The sequence below is a fragment of the Trachemys scripta genome, chromosome 1 (genome assembly GCF_013100865.1).
Source record: "Trachemys scripta elegans isolate TJP31775 chromosome 1, CAS_Tse_1.0, whole genome shotgun sequence".
NCBI lineage: Eukaryota > Metazoa > Chordata > Testudines > Emydidae > Trachemys > Trachemys scripta.
The window spans coordinates 252,114,416-252,142,231 of record NC_048298.1 but is presented as its reverse complement, the minus strand read 5'-3'; the positions used below and the strand labels follow the sequence as shown (position 1 = coordinate 252,142,231).

Here is a 27,816-nt window from a genome sequence, read left to right as displayed (position 1 = left end):
GGGACCCAGGGTTTAAGCTGTGAGTTAATGCAATTTGTGTGTAGATGGGAGGGGAGTTAGGCTTGAGCCTGAGTTCAAACCCTGGACTTCCATGGCAGTGTAGGCATACCCTTAGAAAGCTTTTCCCCTCTTCCCCTGCATGGCCTTCCTAGAACTAAGCTGAATTCCAATTCCTATGATCAAGGCAATGTAGGAACTGCATCCTCCCAATCCCCCTGGGTAAGGAAGCATGAGGGAGTGAGGAAGAAAGGAGGTGGATCAATTGCTCCATCCCCATTGCCAGGCTCTAGCAAGCAAGGCTACCCAGTCCCATGCAGAGAGAATGTGCTGCACTCTCCATGAAGGTGGGTAGCAGTGTCCATGCTCCCCCTGCACTAACAGTATGTGTATGTATGTGTGTAAAGAAGGGATTAGGGCATGGGGGAGTCTGGGAAGAACACCTTTGCTTTCCTTTGGGACAATGCAGCTCCATAATGCCTCTTGCTAGGCCCTATGTATAATGGGCACAATATAGCCCATCGTGTTTAAGGGCCCAGTCTGACACTTCTTACACAGGCGAAATCATCATGTGGGGTGGGGTGGAGGATTGCCTGAGTAAGGAAGGCACAAACAGGCTTTTAATTTACCACCCTTTTAATTATGAGTGCTGCTGATCACAGACATAAATAATAATAAAACAACCAAACAACATCAGCATATCATGTAGAGCATTCCACACCAGTGGATCAAATGACTCGTTAAAATAACATAGCTGAACAAATATGTACTTATGAAATAAAAGGGGCATTATAGCTTAGAAACCCTGTATTGAACCACAAATGCTATGGGTGTGTGTTTGAAAAGGGAATCTGTGCAATATCTATAAAACAATCTCACCGTTTCCCATGATGTAGTCTTAATGACAGCATAGTATTTATTTTATTTATTGAAAGCACCCATCCCCAGAGCATTATACATTTTTCCGTGCATTGTACTTAATAGATGTGTGAGCTCCACATAACTTTTTGTCACACATGACGACAATGAGACACTAAAGATCATTACCTAACCAGATTCTTTGGAATGTGAGACAAAACATATTTGTTAAAAAAAAACCTGAAATAGTTTTCTATCGGAATGTTGCTGAACATGCACAATGTGGTGAAAACACGTTAGATACTCCTAATAACTATTTTGTTCCTACTCTATTTAAAATGTGTCACTTTAAGTCTGTTTTGGCTGTTGTTTATTTGGATGCCCAACAGATGCATATAATGATACACCAGTGCCAAATAATTAGTGGTGGCAATATGTGTGTGGAAATGGGGGATTTCTGGTCTTCGCTAGAAGATACTGATAAAGTACACCTTGGCAATCCCCCCTTTGACTTGGTTGGCCTTTCTAAATTGTATTGAGCAATGTCATGTTCTTATTAGCTAGTTTGTGTCTAAGAAAAAATCAACAAAGCAAAAAATGTGTCACTGTTGTAACCAAACATATTCACATGCAATAAATTTAACTCTGGTCCAAGCAAGCAGAAGTTGGACTAGATAAAAAGATCATTACCCTGGTTCTCATTTCCAAGTCAATCTCTAACAAATCTTCTGCAGCTATCTACACGTTTTGCAGTTTTCTGTATTGCCCGGCACCATAGTAACTAGGTAACTCCCAGGTAAATTAGAGCTGTATAATGAGGTCCCTAGTGGAACTGATGGAATCCTCTCCCTGGTTCCCTTGTTTCATTTACATTGTCAACATTTTAATTTCTAAATTCTGCATTAAAAAACACCCTAATTGGATGATTTCTTTGGTGAGCTGCATTGAGCTAAGTCTAGTTGGCCTACAAAACTGAGAACTTTTGGGCAACAGATTCCAGTGATATTCCAAGTCATGGCATTTCTACTAATTGAAACTGTTTCCTGTTTGAGTGAGTTAATTATTTCTTGCAGTCTCACTACCCTCTATTATTTCCAAAGTGTGCTTTGACCTTTACAAAGGAATGAATCTCAGCCATGTTGTTTTTTTGCATAGGCTAGTTATTTTTGGTAAATGTTTAATATTTCTCCTAGGAGATTTAGCCATAAATTAAGCTTTAGAGTACCTCTGGGTAAATAAATTCATGCTTCAGCACCTTAATGTGTTAATTAGCAACTAACAGTGGCAGTAAATTGGACCTGTCAAAAATAATGGCTTCCTTGGCCAGTTTTCATCTACTGCTTTACCTAAATGGTGTTACCACAAACACATTTCCAAAACAAGGAAAATAAGGTGATGAGAGGTTATGAATATTTATATTGCTACAGTTAAAAAATGAAGCAGCTTATTAGCTACATATGTACATACTTATGTATTTTTTTTAAGGACCAAATTTTGAAGTTCCTGTTAAAACTTCACTCCTACTGACGTCATTGTCAGCTTTGCCTGAGGAAAGAGTGAATAAGAGTGCAGGATTTGGCATAAAAACGGGAGGTTCATTATCAGTGGAATAGGAATTGAAACAGTTTTAGACTGTCATTCTCCTTTTCTCCTGGCAGTCTACTATTAATAAAATTTCACTCTATCCGTGTCAAGCATATGTGACTTTTACTACATAAACCCTCCCACAAGTGGGCAAGCCTTTTACAATATGTGCCGGTGCAGTCTAGAAAATAATTCAAATTACTCAATGTTAGCCTACCCAATATTTTGGTTTGTTCTCAAAACTTTTAGTCACTAACTTCTTTCTGGGTTTTGGGAACAACCCTAAACATTTGGAGGTGCTCCTATGATCTATTCAATAGTGGTTTAGCACAGATCATATTGAAAGAATTTCTCCTCTAAGGCTCAATAGAACAGTGTGTGGGAATTTGATTGCATGCTTAGCTTTACCTACATTTTGCTGATGAACCCTATCAATACTAAACACCTTCCATAGTTACTTTGAGCCAAATATGTGCATGTGGAGCAGACGGGAGAGATGAGAGGCAATGGCATTCTGACTCCTGAGTGAGCTGTGTTGCCAGGAGGGTGGGGCTGGGGAGCATAACAAAGGGGTAGAGCCCAGCGTGGATACAAAATGTGTATCTGCATCTGATCCGCAAAAATGGTCCATGGATAGCCACAGATTTGCAGGGCTCTACAGAGGGGCGCTCTCAGAACATCCTACAGGATCTGCAGAACTGGGACCTCAGGCTCTACAAGGTTTCAGGGAACATCTCTTGTCCTCTCTGGATGGCCATTAACTCTATCCCCAGAGGAGAATATCTCTTAGGTCTTCTGTCCAGTTTTTAGTGTCTGCTGCTTTTCTGCAACTAAGCAAAAGGGGGGAATATAGACCTTACTTTAAAAAAAAACCTCTGCTCCATCTTAAAATGCAACATGTTCTGCACATAGGAATTCCAGAAGCAAACTAGAAAACTATATGTGAGTATCCAGAATACTTTTCCAGCTCACAGCTATTTTACAGTAATGTTAGTGTAACAACTTTGGTAGCAAGCTAAAATGTCTTGGGTATGGTTTTTTTATGCACTTTTTTTTTCTACATTTACTTTGCCACATTTATACATGTGTATACATGACTTATATATTGGATGTTTGTAAATAGTTCAAATTTATTCAGATTAATACTGTTTTCCTTCAGCAGACATTTGTCACAGGAGTGCTATATAAATAAGAGATAACTACATTATAGGCAGGGCTGATAACACCATTTATTTGCCTGGCAATTCCCATTATAAAATTCCGTTTTCGGTTATAATTTTGCCAAACTTTAACTGTTTGAGTTAAAATCCATGCCAGGTGTCTACCTCAAGCTACCTTTTTTGGGGGGCGAAAGGGGCTAAAAGGGGGATAATTTCAGCCAGAACAATTCAAATATTTCTTAGAATGAGGCTAAGGAAAAATACATTGTTTTGCAACATTAAAAAAATTCTGGGAATTTTTTCTTTAAGAAGTTTTAGCACTGCCATGCTTTGGAGCACGGACTTGGAAGGTGGCAGGGGAGTGGCCTTTGTTTCAGGGATGTGCATCTTGTTATCCCTGTAAAAACGAGCCCACACTGTGATTGAAAAAATCACAGTTCACACATGCTCAGTCGAGACTTCTTAGAGTTTAGTAAGTAAAATTGCTGAAGACTCTTCCCTCACTGATCATGCTCCAGCATCTCACAGCTCCTCAGCTAGTGCTGACATGACTGCATGCATCAGTCCTACAGCGCAGGTTCCCTCCATCCTAAGGCTACAGGGGCAAAGCCAGACTTTCCCTGCTTTTGGCTGCTCGGGGCCGGGCTTGGGCCAGACGCTAGAACTGAGAACAGGGAAATTGTCTCTCCTGTGCTCTCAGTGACCACCCTGTTGGTGCTCAGGCACACTGGAGGAGGAAGCCACCTGACTTCAATGCAGAAGGCATGGGCGCCGACTCCGTGAGTGCTCCAATAGTGGGCGCTCAACACCCATCGTCAGCCCCATGGATCAGTTCCTCCTCCTCCCCCCAGCTCTCCCACCCGCCAATGGGCCCTGCCGATCAACTCTTCCCCCTCCCTCCCAGTGCCTCCCACCCTCTGAGATCATCTGTTCAGCAGCATGCAGGAGATACTGGGGGGAGGAGGGGGCAGGAAGAGGCGGGGCAAGGGCAGAGTGGGTCCAGGAAGAGGTGGGGTGGGGGTGGGGACTTGGAGGAAAGAGTGGAGTGGGGGCAGGGACTGGGGTGGAGCAGAGGTCGAGCACCCACCAGGAACTCAGGAGTCGGTGCCTCTGGCAGAGGGACAATAACTGGAGCTGGGGTCGGGGGTCATGCAGGAGGGCTGGTGGAGTAGATTGTGACGTTGAGCCTGGGGGGGGGGGGGAGGGAGAGACTGGGATTGGTGGCTGGCAGGGAAGGGAAAGAGGGAAACAGACTGGTGCTGTCTGGTCAAAGAGACAAGGAAATAGGTAGGCATTGTTATAGGAGAGACTGAGTTCAGAAGAGGAGCCAGGGAGGGAGACTGGGACTAGCAGGGCAGGGTGTTTAAGACTGGGAATGAGGGTGGGGAGGAGAGAAGGAGTGATAGATATGAGGAGGAGACCAGGTGCAGGGGGGACAACTGGGCCTGACTGAGCAAAGAAACACAGGAGGCAAGAACTCTGAGACTGGATGAGAAGCCCAGAATGTGAGACTGGGACTGAGAGCCAGTAGAGACAAGGAACATGGGCTGGTGTGACAGATTTTTGTTACCAATCTGCCTGGGGCATCAGGTGATCAGGCTGAGGCCGCAGGATTGTTAGGGGAGGAGATGAAGGCGCACACCAAGTGAGTAATTTTAAAGCTTTATTAATTAAATAACAGCGGTGAGTGCTGGGTTCTTCCCACGTCACTTTCAAAGGAAGGAAGAAAGCGTTAGTGCCCAAGCCCTTACCTGTTTTCATACTCACACACGCACAACCCAATGCTGGTCAAGCCCAGCTGTAACGTAAGAAGAAGAGGGGGAAGGGTGGACGAGAGTTCTGTTCTGTGCACAGGCCATTCCAGGTCCGCTGTTGATTCTCAACTTGCTTTAGCTTTTGGGAGGGCTTTAGGTCCTGGGTTTTTTGGGGGGCGTTTTGTCCCGGGACCCCAGGCCCCCATGCTTTTTGTACCAGTCCCAATCAGCTTTTCGTGGCTTCCTCAACTTTCCCAAAACACACCGGCTTCAGGGACATGAGACTTGCTGACTTTTTCAGTTTTACTAGTTTTGCAGCTACTGCGGGTTGGTTCAGCTTAATTTTTTATTTTTTTTATGGCTGGCCGGGGTTGAGATACGAGCTTTTGGCTTTTCGGCATCAGAGACTCTGTTTGTGTGCATTGGCCTTGGGAGGCTGGAGTCAGCTTCTTATCTTTGGACCTAGATGGAGCATTGAGTTAACCCGTTCCCTTCTCCCTTCTTCCCCCTTCAGCCTCTCGCAACCTGCAAAGGAATTTTTCACTCCACACTCACACCTTCAACCCTTCCTGAAATCCTTTCCAGTGCGTCTCAAAGTATTAGCAATATACAATGCTGGTGCTTACCCAGGGGACCCCATGGGGGAGCAATTTTATTGTGACACTGGGATGGGGTAACTGGAGACTAGGTGGGGAGAGAAACAGAGAGATTGGGGGTGGGGAGGGAACTGGGACTGGCTGGGCAAGGAAACTGGGAACAAGGAATCAGAGGTGGAGTGTGGGAGGGATCAGGAATGGCTGGGCAAGGAGGCTGGGAGTAGGAGCAAATGGGGAGACTGAGACTGGAGGAAGCAGACTGAGGTGGGGAATCCAGAGGAGTGAGACTAGGAGCTGCTGGGCAAGGAGACTGGGACTGAGATCAGAAGCCTCAGGAGTGAAGATTGGGACTGGCTATGTGAGGAGAACAGGATTGCAATGAGGAGTTGCTAGTACGGTAGACAGAACTGGGACACAGACAGGTTGGAGAGAAGGAGCAGAAGGTGCTAATCAATACTTGAGAGGAATGGGCAGAAGAGTCTGTGTCCACTAAAGCACACTCCCCTCCAAAGTCTGAAATGGAACCCAAGATTCTTGAATCTCACCCTTCCTCTGCTGTCAAGAAATAGATGTAAACCTACTGGCAAGGTATACCAGCCCTTTCTACTGCTGGGCCAATTAGAGAAGGACAACTCCCTACTGCTACTGTTCATGCCATTAACTCAAGAGGCAGAGATCTGTGCAGTGGATCTAAAGTGGATCTAAACCCTGCTAATGATCCATGTACATGTCAATATGATACCACATGATGGAATTTATTTTTTCAGTTTACTTTTTTTTTAATTGCCTTAAAACTACATTATTAAGATTGCAAAGTCAAGCACTCAAAAGATAGGAAATATCAGAAGTAAAGTTGTCTATGCAACCTCAACTTGGCCCCTTTGTGCATACGCATTACGATGTATGATTACATGATCTTTAATGACATGATCACATACTATTTTTTCTACCCTATTCTGGGGCTGAATCATAATAGTATATTGAAAGAGGCTGTTGTCTCGAGGACCCCACCTCATTTGTTTCAGAAGTTGGAAAGTTGGTAGTGAGTTAGTCAGTGGACTTCAGAAAGAAAAAGGATGATGTCATAGTCAAGTAGGGTTGCCAATTTTGGTTGGATGTATTCCTAGAGGTTTTCTCAGATGACATAATCTTTAATTAAAGATTAATCTTTAATTCCTGGAGACTCCAGGACAATCCTGGAGGATTGTCAACCCTATCAAGGCGGTTGTGTTCTACTCTAGAGAATTGGAGTCTCTCTCTGACTCTGTCATATAGTTCCTATGTAATGCTAAGTAAGTCATTAACCCAAACTTTTCACAGGTTGTCGCTAATTGTGTGTTCCTCATTTTCTTAGTGCCCAACACGAGTCTCTAGGGTCTGATTAGCAGAAGGGCTAAGGACTCACAGATGCAACTGAAGTCAATGGGAGCTATGCTTTGAACATACTGAGTGCTATATAAATGCTATGTACTCTGAAAAATCAGGGCCTACGTGTCTCAAATTCGGCACCAAAAATTAATGGACATTTTTATTATTAATCTCACTGTGCCTCAGTTCCCCAGCAGTAAAATGGATTAATAATATCCCCTCATCTCACAGCAGTGTTGTGCAAGTAAATCCATTGTTTGTGAAGTGCTCAGATACTATAATGATGATCACCATAGAAAACCCTATGAAGAAAATTAATAATTCTGTTTTCAGAGAAGGATTTGAAAAGTGTGCAGTAAATAAGGCCAGGAGCTACACACTGAACAATGAGGAGAAAATAAAATATTTAATAGTTGTTCATTAAATGAGCATTGTCTCTCCTGTGCACCAAATGAGGCACAGTCTTGTGAAAAAAATATGTGATCACATAATTAAAGACCATGTCATAATGCATACACACAAGAAAGCCCAATTAAGGTTTCCCCAACAACTTAATTTCTGCCATTTCCTAACTTTTGAGTGTGTGACTTTGCAATCTTACTAATGTTCTTTTAATATAGTGTTTTCATGTGTAATATACATAAATAGTTAATAGATAAAATGCCATTAGCTGGTATTCAAGAATACATAGGATAGTTCCTGAGTTCTGTAGGATCAATAAAACTTGGTGTACTCTGCAAATGGCTTCTTGTGTGTTACTTTTTACATGGAGCTCTAACCAATACTATTTTAAAATATTTTGATGAATGCACACTCCATTAATTATGTAACTTTTACACAGGTTTCCTGTTTATTTGGTATCTATCATTAAGAAATCTAATAAGGCTGTGAAGGAATGGGTAAAGTATAGCATGTTCGAATAGTAATACAATCAGAAATGTTTTTCACACACACACACACCCCGGTATCAAGATGAAATGAATAAATAAAACTAATGCAAGTATATATTCATTTTAAATGAAAGCCATAATATGTTATAGGGAATAATCTCTTAGTGATTATTTAATTGTACAATATTGCATTGCCCCACCCATAATTACAGTACTGTTTATCACAGTATTTCAACTATAATTACGGTGACCAGATGTCCCATTTTTATAAGGACAGTCCCGTTTTTTGGGACCTTTTCTTATATAGGCGCCTATTACCCCCTCCCCACCCCCTCTCCCATTTTTTCATAGTTGCTATCTGGTCACCCTAACTATAATTAATTTTCTGAAGGTAGAAAATAGTACTCAGTTTATCCTGTTTAAGGGCATTACCTCTCTGAGGTACTGGGTATCCTCAAGTGCCACTGAAGAAAGGCCCTCATTCAGCAAGGTACTTAAGCATATGCCTAACTTAAAGCATACAAGTAGTTCCACTGAAATCAATACTCGTGTGCATAAAGTTAGGCATGTATTTCAATATTTCGCTAAATCAGGGTCTTTGGCCCAGCTTCTCACAGGTAGGTAGGCTCCTAATTTCCAGTGAAATCAGTAGAAGTTAGGAACCTAAATACCTTTGTGGATCTGGGCTTTAGTGCCTAATCCAAAGCCCATTGCACTCAATGGGAGTATTTCCTTTAATTTCAATGGGATTTGGATCAAACTTTAATTAAGATGAAGGGACTGATCATCTTGCAGGTGGTATGCAGTAGCCTGTATGGCCATGCTCAAAAATGAGATTAAATCACAAGAAAAGCCAGGCCATAATTCTGCTTACAGTTATTCCTGTGCAACCATGGGCAGAGTCAACCAAAGGTACTACAATGAAAACCATTAGTTAATGCTATTCTAATATCAGAATTACACATTGTGATTACAGGTTATATCCAGGCCTGCAGAGGACTCATGATTGCTGCTGTCAGCCTTGGATTCTTTGGCTCCATATTTGCACTGGTTGGGATGAAGTGTACGAAAGTTGGAGGCTCAGATCAGACTAAAGCTAAAGTCGCTTGTTTAGCTGGGATGATTTTCATACTTTCTGGTAAATATGCAATTCTAACTTTAAATATATATTTGAATTCACATCAGACCTCATCCTACTCCCACAGAAATCAGTGGCACAACTCCCAATGGCTTCACTGGCAGTAGGATCAGGCCCATAATTATTATACTGATTCCACTCAATGATTTATTCATCTGGTGCATTTTAGGGTTGTGCTCTATGACTGGTTGCTCCCTGTATGCGAACAGAATTACATCTGAATTCTTTGATCCTACTTTTATTGCACAAAAGTAAGTACTTCTTTATGCCCATGAATTTTTCAAACAAATCATGCCTTAGATTGTTTAAAACATATACCAAAGTATGTTTGTAAAGAAAGTAGATGTTCCCAGCCCCAGACACAGGAGAAATGTTGGGTCTGTAACTTTCTTTCCTCTTATTACTCAAATCAAAAATAGGAAATTGTACATAATAAACTTACTGGTGAATTTAATGAACTAACAAAAACAATTACTTATGTCAAGCCTTCCCATATCACTAATAAAGCAACCATATTTCTCTGCCTAAAGGCATAGTCATGTTCTACAGCAGATGCAGAGGAGTGATTCAATTTAGCTGAGCTGATTCTTATGTTTATATTTGTCACTAATTCAGAAGAAAAATGTCAGAAGATTTATCAGAAGACAGAGATACCCATTGGGCAAATAATTCAATATTCATCAACAGATGAAACAGAAATGCTCTCTTATGAACATTTCATAGAAAGTATGATTTTCACAAAGGGATAAAACCTTACCTTAAATTCTAAATCATCTTGCAAATATTTTCTAAAAGTATTCTTCAGGGAAAATTTTTTTAATCATGAGTGCCTAAAATTTGGCTTATAAATCCTTATTTAGGCCATGATCCTATAATATATATTTAATAGGCCTGTTGATTAATCGCAGTTAACTCACGCGATTAACTAAAAAAAATTTATCACGATTAAAAAAATGAATCACGACTAATTGCAGTTTTAATCGCACTGTTAAAAAATAGAATACCAATTGAAATGTATTAAATACTTTGGATGTTTTTCTACATTTTCATATATATTTCATTCTGGGTTGTAATTTAAATCAAAGTGTATAGTATTTTTTATTACAAATATTTGCACTGTAAAAATGATAAACAAAAGAAATAGTATTTTTCAATTCACTGCATACAAGTACTGTAGTGCAATCTCTTTGTTGTGAAAGTGCAACTTTCAAGTGTATATTTGTTTTGTTACATAACTACATTCAAAAACAAAACAATGTAAAACTTCAGAGCCTACAAGTCCAGTCAGTCCTACTACTTGTTCAGCCAATCGCTAAGACAAACAAGTTTGTTTACATTTACAGCAGTTAATGCTGCCCTCTTCTTATTTATAATGTCACCAGAATGTGAGAACAGGTGTTCGAATGGCACTTTTGTAGCTGGGATTGCAAGGTATTTACGCGTCAGATATGCTAAACATTTGTATGCCCCATCATGCTTCAGCCACCATTCCAGAGGACATGCTTCCATGCTGGTAATGCTCGTTCAAAAATAATGTGTTAATTACATTTGTGACTGAATTTCTTGGGGGAGAATTGTATGTCTCCTGTTCTGTTTTACCCGCATTGTGCCATATATTTCATGTTATAGCAGTCTCAGATGATTACCCAGGACATGTTGTTCGTTTTAAGAACACTTTCACTGCAGAGCTGACAAAACACAAAGAAGGTATCAATGTGAGATTTCTAAAGATAGCTACAGCACTCGATCCAAGGTTGAAGAATCTGAAGTGCCTTCCAAAATCTGACAGGGACGAGGTGTGGAGCATGCTTTCAGAAGTCTTAAAAGAGCAACACTCCGAAGCGGAAACTACAGAACCCACACACCAAAAAAGAAAATCAACCTTCTGCTGGTGGCATCTGACTCAGATAATGAAAATGAACATGCATCGATCCACACTGCTTTGGATTGTTATCAAGCAGAATCTGTCATCAGCATGTCCCCTGGAATGGTGGTTGAAGCATGAAGGGGCATCTGGCACATAAATATCTCGTGAAGCCGGCTACAACAGTGCCACGAGTATGCCTGTTCTTATTTTCACGTGACATTGTAAATAAGAAGCAGGCAGCATTATCTCCTGAAAATATAAACAAGCTTGTCTGAGCGATTGGCTGAACAAGAATTAGAACTGAATGGACTTGCAGACTCTAAAATTTTACATTGTTTTATTTTTGAATGCAGTTGTTTTTGTACATAATTCTATGTTTGTAAGTTTAACTTTCATGATAAAGAGATTGCACTACAGTACTTGTATTAGGTGAATTGAAAAATACTATTTCTGTTTTTTTTACAGTGCAAATACTTGTAATAAAAATCAATATAAAGTGAGCACTGTACAGTTTGTATTCTGTGTTGTAATTGAAATCAATATATTTGAAAATGTAGAAAACATCCAAAAATATTTAAATAAATGGTATTCTATTATTGTTTAACAGTGCAATTGCACACTTAATCACTATTCATTTTTTTAATCATGCGATTAATTGTGATTAATTTTTTTTAAATGCTTGACAGTCCTAATATTTAATTTTAAAACAATGGGACTATTTGTGGTCTTAAAGTTACACAAGTGTGTTTTTGTAGGACTGGGACATAAGGCACCTAAATATAAATGACCTGATTATCAGAAGTGATCTAAAAATTCCCATTTAAGACAGTTGGCACTGCATGTGCTCAGGACCTTTGAAAATCAGGCAATTTATATTTAGATATCTAAGTTCGGATTAAGCGGCCACATTTTAGACATTCAGATTTGAAAAAACTGACCTTTAATTATGTCTTATAGATTTTTCATAAGTTTTATTTTCCTTTGTACTTTAACTTTATACTTAAAAACAAGAATTTCAAAAACCCTCTGCAGTGTTTCCAGTTTAGTTCCATGAGCAGTCACTGATTTTTCAAGCAACTCAACAGAAATCTTCCTAGTTCTCAGCCTAAATTCCATTTCACAAAAAGAATGCTGAACATTCTCTGTCTTCTTGGTAAATAGCTCTTCCTTATTTTAACTAACTTACTTAAGATCTTTAATGAGATCTGTGTCAGTGCTAGAATTTCCACTCATTGTTCTTTTTTTTCCTTGACGAGTTAATATTGGTACACCTCTAGCCCGCTATAACGCGACCCGATATAACACGAGTTTACGTATAGCGCAGTAGCAGCGGGGCTCCATTTTCAGTGACTAGGAACTCCTTTTTGCCAAGGCTGGAATCTCCAGCTAGACTGCCAGGCTTTCTGACTAGGATGAGTAAAGACCATCTTTGTGACTCTCTCTCTTTATTAAGCACACCTGATTTGATCCAGCAATTGAATGAGTTCCTCTTTCTTATTAATGGCCTCCTGTTCATAACCAGCAGATGTGAATTCCTGTTTCCCCTTACGACCACCCAGAAAATCCTGTTGGCAATAGCCTCTAAGGACTGATATCTTAATTTATGGAAAGTTTGGTAGGAATCATTTATGTTGTCTGGACATGCCTGTCAAGATAACTAACAGACATCTCTAGTTCTACTTGAAAGACCTACCACCAAGCTTTCCAAAAATTACACTGGGCCTTCTGTAGACTGTTCGTTGTTGGTATCCACTAGCCCATGTGATCAAAGACAGCTGAGGCTAAAACTTTGAAAAAGCTTAAAGCACATTTTGTTTCATGACCACTGGCAGCAGTTGCCTGGAAGATGAAAAGGCTGTGTTAAGTGAAGAGTCAGCAACAAATCATCACATGCAAAGGGGAAGGCAGAGGGATACCAAAATAAAGCCAGTAGGGATAGGTCAAGCAATGAACTTGATTTGGAGTATGAGTGGTGTGTCAGTTGACTGCCCTCTCTCCCTCTGCAACAGGTTTTGGTATTCTTTCCTTAAAAATTCTTTCCTGTGTATATACTTGCATACCTTGGCCTCAGTAATTATTATTCTGCTGTTACAGGATGGCTGTGTGCCTTCCTCCTCTTCATTCCAGTGCCTATAGTCTATCCCATCAAAATCTGTCATATCATGCTTATCTGTCTCCTAATGGACAGCTTTCAATCTAGCAAGTTTTTATTTTTTGGTATTTATTGCTGTCCTAGTATTTTTCTACCTTTAAAGTGGTTTTGTTTTTTATTCACCTTCTTAGCATGATGCACACCATAAACCATTGAAAATATATTTATCTGAATTTACTTGGCATATAAGCTTTTTCCATTTCTCTTTAAGTGTGTATTGGTTACTGGGCTAGAAAGGTTTAGTGATGTTGGACCACACTTTGAGGCTGTAAGAACCTGCAGGGGTGGAACCTAGGACCATAAAGACTCTGGGCTGCTGACATCTCTGCAGCACTAGTGGAGGCTTAGGCTTGGCTTCCACAGGAGGACCCTGTGAGGTTGGGCTCAGCAGGATGTACTGCCCAGCACGACCTGAGTGGTGGCCCTGCAGAGTCCACTGATTAGCCTGTGCCAATACTTAAACCAGGAAGCCAGGAAGGGGAGCTGTCTGAGCAATAGCACAGATTGCCTGCTCCAGACCCTGTTTGTGATTAGAACCTAGACTCTGGCTTGTCCTTGACTTCGCTCTTTGATTGCTTTCTGTAACCTAGTGCCTGACCCCACGCTCCTGGTAAACTGACCCTGCCTGCCTCCTGATGCTTGCTCTGACCATTAGGTCTGACTGCCCATGTCCTGATTGTGTCAGATGCCTTGCTGATGTAAGCCGGGCCTGAATGAGCTTTCTCCTGACATCTAGCGATGAACTGGGGGAAAAGACTTCAGGAGCAGACCATGTTTGCATAGACACACCTACTCTGCCTAGGTGCTCAGCTTGACAGAGCTGCTTTGCCAAAATGATCACTTTTGGCTGGTGTTGGGTTTCAAATCACATTGGGGGTGGGTGGGTAATGAATTTTGTTTTCCTTATGGTATGAGTAAAGGGCAGCAGAACTGTATTTGGCCTGTCCTGATTGAAGGGGGTCACCCTAAACTGAACCTCACTTGCTTCCCAGTGAAGGGGAGAAATGGCAGGGCCAGTTCCTATCTGGTACTGTGGGCTCTGCCTAAGGAGTCCTAGACAACATTTGACCCTCTCCTCTACACTGTTTAAAGACACAGTTATTAGACTCAGTTGAGAGTCTTTGTTTTGTTCACTGATCACTAGAGCTGCAGTCACTGATAACCAGGTGCTGAGCCTTACATCTGGTGTGGGACAGTGTTGCAGTGAAAGAGACTGTACAACCTACACCAATAGTGAGGTTCCCCAGTGGCAGGGAGGTTTCTGCCAGCTGAAATCACTGAGAGCTTGGTGAAGTGGCAGAACCTCAGAAAGTGATGCTGCAGCAGAGAGACACCAGTAGCAAAGGGTGGCCGACAGAGCAGCAGGCAGTGGCAGCAGAGTGAATCCTGGTGGTGGCACCGTGAACAGCGGTAGCAGTGTCAGAGTGAATGGCAGGAACTATGAGCCAGTTGTGGCGGTGCAGTAGCGGAGGTGTTGCTCGACACACCCCACCCCGGGGTGGGAGATGAATGGGCCTCTGAACTCTGGGTCCTCACTGACCAAGGACAGCAACTGTGAATGGGGTGTAGTAGAGAGAGAGAGGGGGGAGTGGTGTGTTAAAGAAAAACTTGTTGGACACTTTCATGCCACAAGGTGAGAAACTGAGGCAAAGGCACTGCCCAATGTACTCTGGGGTGAGTGTTTGCTCTTGGTCATATGCTTGGGAATTCTGGTTGTGGCGTTTTCCCAAATTAATGCTAGCTTAATTTTCCCTTTTTATTAAAAGGTGTTTTTGGTTTGGGTTGGGTTGGCTTGGCTTTTTTTGCTATACACAGACTCAGTGTTTGTGAGAGGGGAAGTATTGCCTGTTAGAGGTGCCCAGGGTAGTGTTTAATTTTCCCAGATTATTGGATGGGGGCTTGAGCTGGTTCTTTTTTCTATTGTTAAGAGGAACCCGTAGATATTGAACCCGCCCTTTGTTGCTGCTGACGCCACCTGGTTACACTGCTGACTCGTGGAAAATTGGCATTGGATCTCAGTTTAGACAGCATTTTCTATATTTCACTTCCATTCCTTTTTGATATTAGGGCTATTGCACACAAACAGGAAAAAACGGTTACTCACCTTCCCGTAACTGCTGTTCTTCGAGATGTGTTGTTCGTGTCCATTCCAATCAGGTGTGTGCGTGCCGAGTGCACGGTAGCTGGAAAACTTTCCCCTAGCAGTACCTGTCAGATCAGCGTGGGTGCCCCCTGGAGTTGTGTCTTCCTGGCACTCAATAAAGAGCCCTCCTGCTGACCCGCCACCCCCTCAGTTCCTTCTTGCCGGCTACTCTGACAGACGGGTAGGTGGGTGGGTATTGGAATGGACATGAGCAACACATCTCGAAGAACAGTTACGAGAAGGTGAGTAACCGGTTTTTCTTCTTCGAGTGCTTGTTCATGTCAATTCCAATCAGGTGATTCCCAAACCTAAATTCTGGAGGCGGGGTCAGAGTTCAAATATCCACTGATTGGAGCACCGCTCTACCAAAGACTGCATTGTCTCTGGCCTGCTCGGTGATTGGGTAATGCGATGTGAAAGTATGTATGGAGGACCACATTGCCACTCTGCATATTTCCTGTGTCGGAACCTGTGCCAGGAACACCGCTGACAATGTCTACGCCCTGATGGAGTGCACTGTGAGCAGAGGGGCAGGCACTTCTGCCAGGTTGGAGGGGCAGGCACTTCTGCCAGGTTGTAGCACTCTCCAGGATGCAGGATGTGATCCACGACGAAATCCTTTCAGAAGAGGCTGGAAGCCCCTTCGTCCTGTCTGCTATGGCCACATTTGAATTGACTTCTGGAATGGCTTCATTCTTTCAGTGTAAAAGGCTAATGCCCTGTGAATGTCCAATGAGTGAAGTCTCTGTTCCTTGCCACTTGAGTGCAGCTTAGAATAGAAAATTGGGAGGAAGATGTCCTGGTTGATGTGAAATTGGGAGACAACCTTAGGGAGGAAATCTGGATGTGCCCTGAGCTGAACCTTGTCCTTATAGAACTCGGTGTAAGGAGGCTCCGATGTTAAGGCCCTGAGTTCAGACACCTTTCTGGCTGAAGTTATTGCTACTAGAAATGCCACCTTGTATGAGAGGTACAGCTGGGAGCATGTCACTAGCGGTTTGAAAGGTGGCCCCGTTAGCCTGGAAAGGACCAGGTTGAGATTCCATGCCAGGACCAGCTGTCGGACGTGCAATATAGCCTGTCGAGCACCTGACCATAGGGTTGGCAAAGACTGACTGGGCCTCTGCATCTGGATGGAAGGCAGAAATGGCGGCCAAGTGAATCCTTACTGACGACATGGACAAACCCTGCTGCTAACGACGGTGGAGAAGGTAGTCCAGTATAAGGGGTATGGACAAAAGCGTCATAGATGGATGGTGTTGCGCCAACCAGACTGAAAATCTCTTCCATTTGACCAAGTAGGTAGCCCTGGTGGAGGGTTTCCTACTGCCCAGGAGGACTTGCCTGACTGGATCTGAACAAGCGAACTCCCTTGGGTTCAGTCATGGAGCTTCCATGCCATGAGATGCAGTGACTCGAGGTTCAGATGCTGGAGACGGCCGTGATTCTGTGTTATCAAGTCTGAGAAGAACAGCAAGGTGACTGGGCTTCCACAGACAAATCGTTGACAGGGCCAGGCTGAAGCTATCAATATCACTGAGGCCTTGTCCCTCCGAACTTTGAGGAGCATCTTGTGAACAAGAGGGATGGGAGGGAACGCGTACAAGAGGTGGCCCTCCCCAGGAAGGAGGAACACATCTGTGATGGAGCCCAGCCTGTGATTAGGAAGGAACAAAACTGCTGGTACTTCCTGTTGTGCCATGTGGCAAACAAGTCTATCTGAGGAAACCACCACTGTTGGAAGTTGAAGTTCGTGATGTCCGGGCACAGGGACAACTCATGGCCATGGAACAACCTGCTGAGATAGTCCGCCAACTCGTTCTGTACTCCGGGGAGTTACGATGCTTCCAGGTGTATCGAATGAGCTACACAGAAGTCCCACAGCTAAAGGACTTCCTGGCAAAAGGGATAATAGCAGGCACCCCCAGTTCATTTATATAAAACATTGCTGTGGTGTTGTCTGTCATAACCGATACACATTTCCCTGCAAGCTGAATTTGGAAGGTCTGGCATGCCAGGCGTACCGCTCTCAGCTCTCTGATGTTGATGTGGTGAGCACGCTCTGCCCGAGACCAGAGACCTTGTGTCCTGAGGTCTCCCAGATGTGCACCCCACCCGAACGCTGAGGCGCCTGTCACCAACGAGAGGGACGGCTGAGGTCTGGCGAAGGGAACTCCTGCACACACCCACCACCACAGGAGGGAGTCGAGGGTCAGACGAGGCAGGGTGACGACCTTGTCCAGACTGTCCTGAACCGGACGATACACTGAGGCTAGCCACAATTGGAGCAGCCGGAGTGTGAGCTGACATGCTGTACCACATAGGTACAAGCGGCCATGTGTCCCAGAAGCTTCAGGCAATTCCTTGCAGTTGTGGTAGGGAACTGCCTGAGAGTTCAAATAATGTTGCCCAGGGCCTGGAACCACGATTCCGGGAGGCATGCCCTGGCCTGCGTCGAGTCTAGTACTGACAATAGAAACTATCCGCTGAACTGGGGATAAAGTTGATTTCTGCATGTTCAGGAGAAGGCCCAGTTCATTGAAGGTCGCTGCTATGAACCCGACTTGCACCTCCACTTGCTCTCTGGAGCGGCCCTTGATCAGCCAGTCATCGAGGTACGGAAACACCCGTACCTGTCGCCTGCTCAGGAAAGCGGCCACGACCGCCATGCATTTGGTAAACACTTGAGGTGCCGCTGAGAGGTTGAACAGGAGGACTGTGAACTGGTAAATGAATGTGGTTTACCACAAACTCCTGTGGGACGGAGTGATTGCAAAAATAAGCGTATTTTAGATCGAGGGTGGCATACCAGTCCCCTGGATCCAAGGAAGGGATGATGGAGGCCAAGGAGACTATGCGAAACTTCAGTTTCTTCATGAACTTGTTGAGATCTTGCAGGTCTAGGATAGGCCTGAGCCTGCTCTTGGCTTTCGGTATTAGGAAATATCGTGAATAGAAGCCCTTGCCCCTTAGCTCCTGAAGAACCTCTTCCACTGCCCCCAGTGATAGGAGCGAGTGCACCTCCTGTATGCGGAGTTGCTCGTGAGAAGAGTCCCTGAAGAGAGACAGGGAAGGGGGGTGGGAGGGATGAGAATTGGAGGGAGTATTCCCTTTTTACCGTGCCGAGCACCCAACGGTCCAATGTAATATGGGCCCATGCAGGGTAGAAAGGGGATAGTCGGCACAAGAAGGTAAGGTGGGGAGGATCCAGTGTTCGTACTGGTGCGCCATCCTCAAGCGCGCCTTCAAAAGACCTGTTTTTGGCCAGAGGATGGCTTCAACTGGCCAGAGCCCTGGTCTGAAGAAGGGTTAGGTCTCTTTCTAGAGTTTCTGTGCCTCTGCCAGGAGCCAAAACCACGGCGGAGGTTGCGGCCTAGCGGTCCTTGAGATGACTCTCTCACAGACACTTCAAACACAAAGTGTGTGGGTCACTCTTGAGCATAGACTTGCCACAGTCCTCACAGGCTTTAAAACCCGGGGACCCAGGCATGCCCTGGTGCCGGGAGAGAACGGGGGGAGAGGAGGTACCCCAAACTAAACCTATAGACAACAAATTAATACTAACTGCTAACTATATGCAGAACAGGAAAAAGTTCACTGCTAAAAGTGGGGAAGCTTGCCGAAGCAAGAGAACGAATGTTCCAGCTAACCGTCACTGGCAGTAAGACAGAACTAAGGAGGTGGTGGGTCGGCAGGGCTTTTTATTGAGCGCCATGACAGTGCGACCCCATGAAGTGCCCAGGCCAACCCGACAGATACTGCTAGGGGAAAAGTTTTCTGGCTGCCGTGCATGCAGCGCACACACACCTGATTGGAATTGACATGAGCAAGCACTCAAAACAAAACTGTTGCTTAGGAATTCACCAACTCCTGCTACATATTCCTCCCCTGACGTTGTAAGGTTCTGTTGGTGACAACACAGTTGGTGCTGTGGGGAGGACTGTGATACTATTAACTAAAAATAATGACACCAGGTGAGGAATAAGCAACATCATTTGAACTGGAAGAGCCTCACTCTATTCTTCTGCACTTCAGCAGAATAACAGCGTAGCAGGGTTCATAACAACCCCATACAGAGATGCAGGGACTGTGTTGACCCATCTTGATAGTAGGAAACAGAAACCTGCATAAAGCTGCCGGGTACCTTCTGCTGATTTATTGTGGCAGATACAGCTTGTTACTTCCAGCAGCATAGAGAGGTGGGAACAAATCTCTGGTCAGAGAGAATTAGTGGCAGAAACACGAAGGTCCTGCAGGAAACCCTAGGAACAGCCTTGCTTAGGAAGAAACCTCATGCTGAGTGTTATGTTCTGATCATGTGATTATTTGCATTACCAATGAAGTCAAACTCTAAAAGAGGGTAAAAGTCTGACCTTCTAGGGCACGTGTAGACTGTTTGGAGCAGAATGGGACAGCAACCTGCGCACGGGCAACATTGATTGAACTTTTCCTAAGCCATCTCCAATAAATGGATCTCCCCCTATATCTGTAATAATGATGTTTCCATAGCTGATTTTTCTAATGTTTACACCAAATAGTCCTTGCTGCAGTTTAAGTTCTATATCTTTAGCTATTCTTATTGACTAAGGAGAATAGCTTATCTGAATCCTCGGTACAACTTCACTTTTCATTTTTATAGAGTTGTCTCCCCTTAGCTGCCTTTTCTCTGTACTAATTATGCACCATATTCTTAACCTTTCCTCACAGGTCTTATTTTTCAAATCTTGTATCATGTTTGATCATGTTGTATCATGCTCTCCTCTGAGCTCTCTCCAATTTACCTGTTTTTTTTTAAAATGTGGTGCTCAGCTTCAATGCACTATTCCAAGAGTAAGTCAGTAATGAGTAAGCAGAATAATTAGCCTGATTGTTTTCACGTCGCTATTACAGCCCAGCGCAGCTTTTGCCTTTTTTCCAAAAGCATTGCTTTGTTGATTCTGTCAGTTTATACAATTCAGATCTTTCTTTTAAGTCCTACTGTTCCAAGAATCATTCCCCATTATATAGTTCTGAATTTAATTATTTCTTTCTGTACCAACCATATTTGCATTTGCCTTTAATTGAACCTTAGTTTACTAATTTGAATCTATTTCTCAATTTCTTTTTTAATTAAAATTATTTTATTAAAAAGGTGAAAGTATTATGTTCCTTCCCCTCCGCTTTTTTCTTTGAAACTGCTTAAGGCAAAGATAATAAAACATTAACCTACTACACCATACATTTATTATTTACTTACAACCAGATTAACATTCAAAGAATCTGGCTAAAGATTCTGGCTTGTTCACTGGGGAGCACGCCTCATCTGGGTACATTTTTCTTTGCTTAATTTAATCCTATATTACCTAGTTCTACCTTCTTGATTACATTAAATCTCTCTTGTTTAGTGTATCACATTTGAACACTTGTGGATGGTTTTCAGTTCATGACACAATTTACTGTAGTTGTTTAGTCAAGCTCTACCTTTTTCATTCTTTTAGTTTTTCTGCAAAAAGTCAGTGCTTCCAGCCCCTTAAACACTTTATTGCACTTCTCTGAATTGTTCTTCACCAATTTCTCAGCAAACTGTATGAAGCTTATATGGTATTAGGGCCTAATCAAGCTCTCCTTGAAGTCACTTGAAAGACTGCCATTGATTTCAGTGGAAGTTGGATTGGGCCCTTACGAAGCCAGCTAGTTTAATTTCTAAAGAACAAAGATCCTATTTCATTTAAATATTCTTAATAACAAAACAAAAGGAAGGAAAACCAAAAATATTGAGACCTGTTTGTAAAGAAAGTGTTTTCAAAATTTTCAAGAGGCAACAAGGTATGTAATGGGTTTTAATATGGTACATAATGGAGTTCGGATGGCAAGTTTTGAGGTTGATTACTTAAGCACTGCAAAATTGGGATTAGATGAAATTAATTGTACTGTATAGAGGTTGATATGGTAGATTTTTCTTTTCCAACTAATTTCAAATAGGAGGAAGATAAATGACATTGAAAATTAGGCAGGAATGATTTAATACCAAATACTGGTGTAAGTCAAAAGAGCTCTTCTTTTGTAGAGACGTAGCGAAAGAATTTTGGGAAAATGCATTTTGTAACTAGAGATGAGGGATTAAATAGAAATATCAGAGAATATTAGTGAGGAGACTAAAATCATTGGTATAAAGCCACATTGCACTATTGTGCCACCCCTGGGCCAGAAAAGAAACTATCTTTTTAGTTCAATGTTGGGGAGAAAAAGTTCTATTCTACTTTTGGGCAAAAGTGCAGGAAGATATCAATAAAAGAAATTGCCACATACAAACAAACTATATGGATTGAAAAATCTTAGAGGAAAGCAGGAAAAGAAACTGCTCTATCCCTGAACTTAAAGTGATGCACAGTCATAATGTTATGGACTGGAATGTAGGCAGTCTGGCCAAGTAGTCAGGGCAGGAGTCAGGTCTAGTGGGCGGAGCAGGCATCCAGGTTGAGGAATGAAGCTAAGGGTCAGCACCATAATCAACTGCTAGTTACCAGAGCCAGGGGTCAAGCCAGAGACCAAACCGGGAATCGAAGCTGAGGATCAGAGCAGAGGTCAGATGTCAAATACCAAAGCCAATAGTCAAGCCAGAGTCAGAGCCAGGACTGGTAACTGAGGCAGGAGGACAGGCAAGGATCAAGCACAGAGCAGAAGCACGGTGGAAACAGGGGCAAAGGCAGGAGCAGAGCGGGAATCAGGAACAGGGTTGGATGTAGGAAGCCTGGTCCAATACAGCCACAATCAGAAGCCACCTTGTTGCAGCCTCAGACAAACTTCCTGTTCCTCCTTCTGGTTTAAATAATGTAGTTGGACCAATCAGTGGAGCTGGACAATCCTCCAATCAGAGCTCTTGTGGGTGGTGCCTTATCGGGGCTATCATCCTGGAAGCTTCTTAGCCCAGATGCTTTCAGTAGCCACTGGGTAGAGGCCAGGATGGAACAGCTGTCAAAACTTAGGACATCACTCATAAAACGTTTAGCATCTATCAGCTCTTTTAATAGTGATGAGACAGACCAAAGATATTAAACCCCCAAAGTGGTGGTGTCAGATTTATTAAAGCACACATTTCCAATTCTAGACCTGATATGTTGTTGGATTGTGGGGGTCTGTAGTCAGCATCTTAATTGTACAAAACAACTAAAGCAATATGTGTTTGAATTTTAAAGTACTGATTTAGTTTTGAACCCCATTTTAGATTTTCATTAAGGTTTTATCATCGTTTAGAAATATTTAAACAAGATATCAAGAAATGTCTTTAACTATCTTGAAACAAAATAAACTTGATGTCTTGAATAAGTTTTCTCTTTTTACTGGATGGTTAATGATATGGATATTACAGAAAGTGTGTCTGGCATTCCTTTTTAATATGAGTGCTATAAGATGAGGAGTATAATTGCACTGGTGCATATTACATTGGTTTCGAGTGTCTTTTCCATCATACAGAATATTTTATCAAGTAAATGAGTTCTTACTATAGGTGTCAATTCTGGGTTGCACTGTTGCCGTTGAAATTTGGATATAATGTGACATTTCTAAAATCAGCTTTATACTTAATGGGAGGAAGGAGAGAAGCAATAATACAAGGATGATGAAAGGGAGATATGGAAGGTCTAACCATTCCTTCATCCTCAGTCTTATCTGCTGATGGCCTGCTCTTGCCTCCCAGCTCTTCAAGGGAAGGTTGGCTCCTCTTCCACCATTTTTGCAGGGGGAAAGACAAGGAAGGACCACCATGCTGTGGTATTTCAGGGTCTGGATAACTTGTCTTTCCCAGTTCTCAATCTTCAGCACTGAAACTCAGAAATGTTTCTCTGGGTCCTGCGCTGGCCCCTTTAACTTTAAAGCACGCGGAGGCTCAGATGGCCTTGCGTGCACAGTGCTATTTACACATTTCCGTTCCAACACAAGGGAGACTTAAGAAAAACATCTTTACAAACAAGGGAAGGGATTACCAAATGCAGCAATAAAACCCGCAAATATGAAACCAGCAAAGCATTAGACAATAACTTAATGAGGAACAATTACATGTGGTACAAAAAACAAACAAAAAGATGGGTGAATTTAGATATGCCACCTGGCTACTTTCCATTTTGAACTACTACTGCTGTAGTTTTCTTTCGTAACAACTTACACATTTCAATAAATCTGGTAAGAACATTAGTGCTGACATTCTTCTGTGTTATAGATCTGTGCTGTACCTTACATAATCTGAGTTTTGATTAGCATTCTTAGGTGCTACTGTAACACCAACAGACCCTTGTCATCAGCAGGTGGGATTGAACATGGCTCCTCTGGAGCTAAATGCATAAGCCTCTACTGCATGAGTGGAAAGCCACATGGCCCTTAGCTAAAGCTATAGCAGACTCATTAATCTCTAAGTGGTCTCAATGCCACACCCAGGAGGTATGTGGGTTACGCTATCATAATAACAACACATTTATGAAAACATTCAGGAGCTTCACAGAACAGTTTAAGGATATTTTCAGCAGTATGTTTCACTTCATATTAAAGTAGGCATTGTTGACATAGAAATAGTGTTCAGAATTAAAGCAAAAATGTGCTGTCTCTAAATCTTTCCTCTGCTTCACATCAAACAGGGGTTTCTATTGAACTGCCATATTCATCAATGCAGATTGACTATAAGCTTCTCACAAAGACCTCTTGAACATACAATCCAGATACCACAGCACTATTGGCAGGGGTGGGGAGGGAGGGTCCCTATTCCCTGTGCTGAGCTTTGAGGTTGGGATGTAGGTTTTAGGGCTTCCAATGGATGATTTAGAAGCTATAACATTCACCCTGAGCCTGGTGGGGAAGCAGAAGTATCAGCTGGGAAGGGATGAGGAGACATCTGAGCCTGCAGCCTTTCTGAGCCAGATCATCTTAATGAAGAGGCCAGCCTTGGACTGAGAAATAGGGAAGGGGAGGACGAGCAGTAGATTAGAATTGCTACCCCCAGTTCTGAGACTTCAGAGGTATAAATATAGTTATTCAGAACTACTAGAAGAGGGGAAAGAATCTCCTCCCAGATTCTCCTGTCTTCTTTTAGCTGTTCCTTTAAAACCCTCGGGCAACACTTCCTTGATCCAGGTTCCCTGCCTCTGGAGAGTCTGGGTCCTTCCCCTGATGACCTTCTTCTTCCCTGAATTTTACAATCTCCCTGAATTCCTCCAGATCCTGCTCCAGGATAGCTGGGTACATGAGGGTCTGTGAGACCACCAACCCCTACTATCCAGACGCGCCCCCTTATCTCAAATTCTACGCCCCTCACGGGATACAGGCGCACATCACCCTGGACGTGGGGTAAATCATATCCACAACATCTCCCTTGCCTACCAGCTGTCTCCGACCATGGTCCAGCTGCACCTCGAGTCAATTAGCATTGTCATGGACACTCTATTGACCCACACCAGGATGGTCTATTTGGCAGTTCCTTTCTTCCTGACCTCACTGAAAGCCACATCCCGCTATAGGAGGCAGGGCAGCAGCCTTCCTCACAGCAGGGGACAAATCCACATTAGTAGGGGAGGGATAGAAACTACCTTAGATATATGGGCCAAAGCTAGGGAAGCACAGAGCATCTGAAATCAGAGAGAAGCCTGGGCTTAGGGCTTACATTGGCGACTATGGTGTGGAGCAGAACTCTTGTCACTCAGACTCATGTAGTCTAAAGCAGTGTTTCTCAACCTTTTTGATACCAGGGACTGGCTTGCTGCTTTCCTAAACTGTGTCAGAAAGGTCTCAGGGACTGGCACCAGTCCATGGACTGGTCATTGAGTAATGCTGGTCTAGAGAGACCTACCTGGGTGAGGCGCTCTCAGGCTGGCTGTGCAGGCTAAAAAGTGTTGCAGAGAGACACATCTGAGCCTTAGGATCAGCATTCATTCACTGAGTAAAAGGAAAATACATGAGAAGAGAAACGGTATTTGTGGCTAGTTTGTTGTTCATTTTGCAATTATATCTGTGTTATGTATTGAAAGTTATTTAGCAAAATACGTTAATTTGTTTAGCTTGTTTGTATGTCTCACACACACACTGTTAAATTCAGAATATATCCCAAGCAAACAATTTATTAACATATTTATGACTTTCCTGCAGGTATGAATTAGGAGCAGCTTTATTCATTGGATGGGCTGGAGCATCACTTTGCATAATTGGTGGCAGTATATTCTGCTTCTCAATAGCTGGAAACAGTAAATCCCCAAGGTACAGAACCTAAGTGGTTGCACTTATTTTATTGAAATAAATCAATATACTAGCAAATTTGTGATTATTAAACATATAGAAAGGTAAGCTATACAGCTGGAGTTTGATTATGCTTCCAAAACAATTCTACAACCAGCTTTTGAAAAGAATTGTGTGGAAAAAAAGAAAATAATAGAATTTAAAGTTAATGTTTTTCTTTTTAAGAAGTCATAACCAACATTCAGGAAAACCATTGTTTCAGATTGCACGTACTTATAAAGTTGCTACCATGTGTCAGAAACTGATAGAAAAGCAATCAGTTGCATAGTATAGCCAACATACCATATAGGTATTCTGAACAGATACATGTTGCCCCTTCATAATGGAAGTAACCCTAAATTACTTGACTGTTAGACAATGTACACCAGGGATTGGCAACCTTCGGCACGCAGCCCATCAGGGTAATCTGCTGGCGGGCTGCAAGACATTTTCCGGATGTTGACTGTCTGCAGGCACGGGCCCCCCGCAGCTCCCACTGGCCACAGTTCGCTGTTCCTGGACAATGGGAGCTGCGGGAAGCGGTCCACCGTGCCTGCAGACAGTCAATGTCAGGAAAATGGCTCACAGCCCGCAATCAGATTACCCTGATGGACCGCATGCCGAAGGTTGCCGACCCCTGATGTATACATTAATAGGGAGGTAGACTGAAGAAGAGGAAGATGATGGAGGGGAACTATGAAAGGTAGTAGATTAGATGGAAACAGATGAGATTTAAGTTAGGGAGCAGGAGTCTCTGCTGCCCTAAACAGAATGTTTTAATGCATAGCCACTGAGGTGTTGGTCTTGATTGATCCTGTTCTACTGGTGAGAGGTGGCAAAGTGAAATTGATAATAGGTCTGTTTTTTGCTGGGAGAAAGCACATTTTTCCTAGTTTGAATATTTTTTACACACAAACATATAATTGTTACCTGTTCATAGAATGAGCTGTAAATGGATATTTTTTTGTCTTTCAGAATGGGGTACACATACAATGGAGCCACATCTGTGATGTCTTCTAGGACAAAGGTCCACAATAGTGCAGCAGATTTTAAATCACCAAAAGGCCCTCCAAAGCACTTTGACAAGAATGCTTATGTTTAATTGTACTGTTCTAAGATACAAAGCCAGTTTTCAAATCAATCAGTTTGTACAGTTCAGTCACAGAGTGATTTCCAGATGAGTACCAGCATAATCACCACCAGGACAATGAATTTTTAAAATATTAACTTGCAGCATTTTACATATTGATGTAAATTTTCTTATACAATATTTTAAGATTTATGTTGGTGTTATATATAAATTATGTATCTATAAATCACTTGCTGTTTTTGCTTTCTACAAAAAATAAATAGGATATTTACAGATAACAGTATGTCACCTACTTTATTTGTATGATATCAAATGCACAGTATCTAATGCAGTACACCACAGCAGCAGTATAGGAGCAGGTTCCAAAATAGGTTTAGTATTTGGAGCCAGAAGTCAAGTTTTGTGCAGCTCCCTATGTGAAATTTTTCACCAGTGAGAAACAGTCACTTAGAGCCTGATTTTCAGAAGTGCTAAGTACCTTGCAAGTCCAGTTGAAGTCAACAGGGGCTGAGGTGATCAGCAGCTCTGAAAATCAGGTCCTTATTTCTCCCTTAGGGTGCCAGTGAACAGAGGAACAGGTGTGGAGGGAGGCAAGAGCCAATCATTCACATCCCACAGAAGCAAGAGGGAAACAGTTAGGTAGAGCAAGAGTTTAGGGGCTGGGGGAACCAGGGCTGACTAGGGAGCCTAGAGAAGAGAGCTGTGTCCAGGATATTGGAGGGAGTTGGGGCAGACTGTGGGAGAGGAGTGTGTTGAGTTTAAGACAACTTGAAAGGAAATTTTGGGGGGCAGAGTGATAGCACCTGAGATCTTGGGGATTTGGGTGGAGGGCTGGGGCAAGCGCCTCCATTCTGCTTTTCCTCACTTCAACTTGTATCCTCTGAGCCTGCCACCATCCCTCCTCCAGCCTACCACTACCCCACCTGCCCCTCCCTCTGCTTGTCTCTGGTCCCCTTTTGTTCCTTACTGCAGCTGCTAGCAAGCCA

At 42.8% G+C, this 27,816-nt stretch overlaps 1 protein-coding gene across 5 annotated transcripts in view; it reads left to right on the top strand.

Moving 5' to 3' along the window:
• Positions 1–27,108, top strand: part of CLDN10 (claudin 10) — a 105,324-nt gene extending 78,216 nt beyond the window's left edge. For all 5 annotated transcript variants that reach the window (XM_034758259.1, XM_034758262.1, XM_034758260.1 and 2 more), the window contains 4 exons: positions 9,184–9,345; positions 9,515–9,596; positions 25,615–25,722; positions 26,716–27,108. In XM_034758259.1, coding sequence (XP_034614150.1) covers positions 9,184–9,345; positions 9,515–9,596; positions 25,615–25,722; positions 26,716–26,842 — 479 coding nt within the window. In that variant the 3' untranslated portion in view covers positions 26,843–27,108. The remainder of the gene's footprint in view (positions 1–9,183; positions 9,346–9,514; positions 9,597–25,614; positions 25,723–26,715) is intronic.
• Positions 27,109–27,816: the final 708 nt, after the last annotated feature.